Here is a 1589-nt window from a genome sequence, read left to right as displayed (position 1 = left end):
AACTGGGCGGGTGGATACAGTCTGTGTATGATGACCTCAGATAGTCACTGTTTTTTTTCCCCCTCTCTGTGTCCTGTGTTAACTGATTTTGAAATATGAACTCTGATAGATGCTAAATCCCAGCATTATTATTTCTGTCCTTCATTAAGTTAGGACAGACACTCTCTATGTCTGTGCTACTGGGACTAAGGAGAAGGATTGAGGGTAAGTGTGCTAAGGAATCAACCCAGCTCCTTCTACAAAAATAAGTCACCATCTACACAGAGTGGTTACATCTGAAAAGACAGGAAGCAGATGGAGGCACAAAGGAAGCAGCTGGGAGAGCCCAGCCTCACACATGTCCTCTCCAGGGTGGTGGGGTTTATGTTCAAGCATGTAACACTGTGGGAGGATAGTCATCATGCTGCAGACAGTAATAAGTTCCAAAATCTTCAGCTTTCAGGCTGCTGATAGTTAGAGTGTAGTCTGTCCCAGACCCACTCCCACTGAATCTCTCTGGGATGCCATCTTCCCTGCTGTCTGCATTATAGATAAGGAGCCTGGGAGCCTGCCCAGGTTTTTGCTGATACCAGTTTAAGTAGCTGCTAACACTCTGACTGGCCCTGCAATTGAGGGAGACTCTTTCACCAGGAGACACAGAGAGGGAAGCTGGGGACTGAGTCATCACAATGTCTCCCAGGGCATCTGAAGTTGGAAATAAAACACAAAGTCACACATATGATCTGGACCATGAAAAGCTGTCTTCCCGCAGACCCAATCTATATTCCAAATAAGCCAATATGTATTAATGTTTCTTGCCTAATAAAGTTCTCAGGTCCCAGGATCTGAAAACATTGAAAAAACATTTGACTGAGAGAACCATCCCTATTGCCCTCACCTGGGAGCCAGAACACTAGCAGGCAGAGAAGCTGAGCTGGGCCTTCCATGGTTCACTCTGTGCCCCAAGTGAGACACATCTTCCCCTGAGTGCAGACCCAGCATTCATATGGGCTCTGGAGGACCAGGTGGACTGGAAGGAATATGCAAAGCAGGTGGGTGTGGCCAGCTGGGCTTCCAGCTGCAGAGAGGCTTTGTCTGCTCTTTTCTGCACATGAGCAACCATCCTCAGAAGGCCCAGTCAGACAAGACATAGATTAGACTTAGGGCAGAATTTCCAAGGGCCACTGAACATAACCCTTGTACAAGGAGCTCTGGGAGCAGTGGTTATGAAATGCTTTGCTAACCTCAAGGTCAGCAGTTCAAAACTCCCAGCTGTTTCACGGTAGAACGATGTCATGCTTTCTGATCCCATAAGGATTTAAAATCGCAGATACCCTGTATAGGATCTCTAGGAGTCAGAACCGACTCCATGGCACACCCGTAAAATGCACTGGACTGAAAGATTGGTTTGAACCAGAAGGTCGGCTGTTCGAATGTGGGAGCTACTCTTTTGAGTCACTATGAGTCAGATCCCACTCGATAGCACTTAAAAACAAAAACAAACATTATCAACCAAGGCTCAACCAAATGCTATTTCTCACAAGCCTTTTGGGAAGAAAAGAAATGCCTGAGGTTCTCGCTTTCTCTCTCTCAGACACACTTAAAGGTTC

At 46.5% G+C, this 1589-nt stretch overlaps 1 gene segment (V, D, J or C); it reads right to left on the bottom strand.

Annotated features, from left to right (window-relative positions):
• Window positions 1-367: 367 nt before the first annotated feature.
• Window positions 368-926, bottom strand: LOC102826367. The segment is given in 2 exon segments: window positions 368-684; window positions 878-926. Coding segments are annotated over 2 exon segments (366 nt in total).
• Window positions 927-1589: the final 663 nt, after the last annotated feature.

This window comes from Chrysochloris asiatica, unplaced genomic scaffold (genome assembly GCF_000296735.1).
Source record: "Chrysochloris asiatica unplaced genomic scaffold, ChrAsi1.0 scaffold00526, whole genome shotgun sequence".
In the NCBI taxonomy this organism is placed as follows: domain Eukaryota; kingdom Metazoa; phylum Chordata; class Mammalia; order Afrosoricida; family Chrysochloridae; genus Chrysochloris; species Chrysochloris asiatica.
The sequence above is the reverse complement of the archived record's forward strand: the minus strand, read 5'-3'. Positions and strand labels throughout refer to the sequence as shown.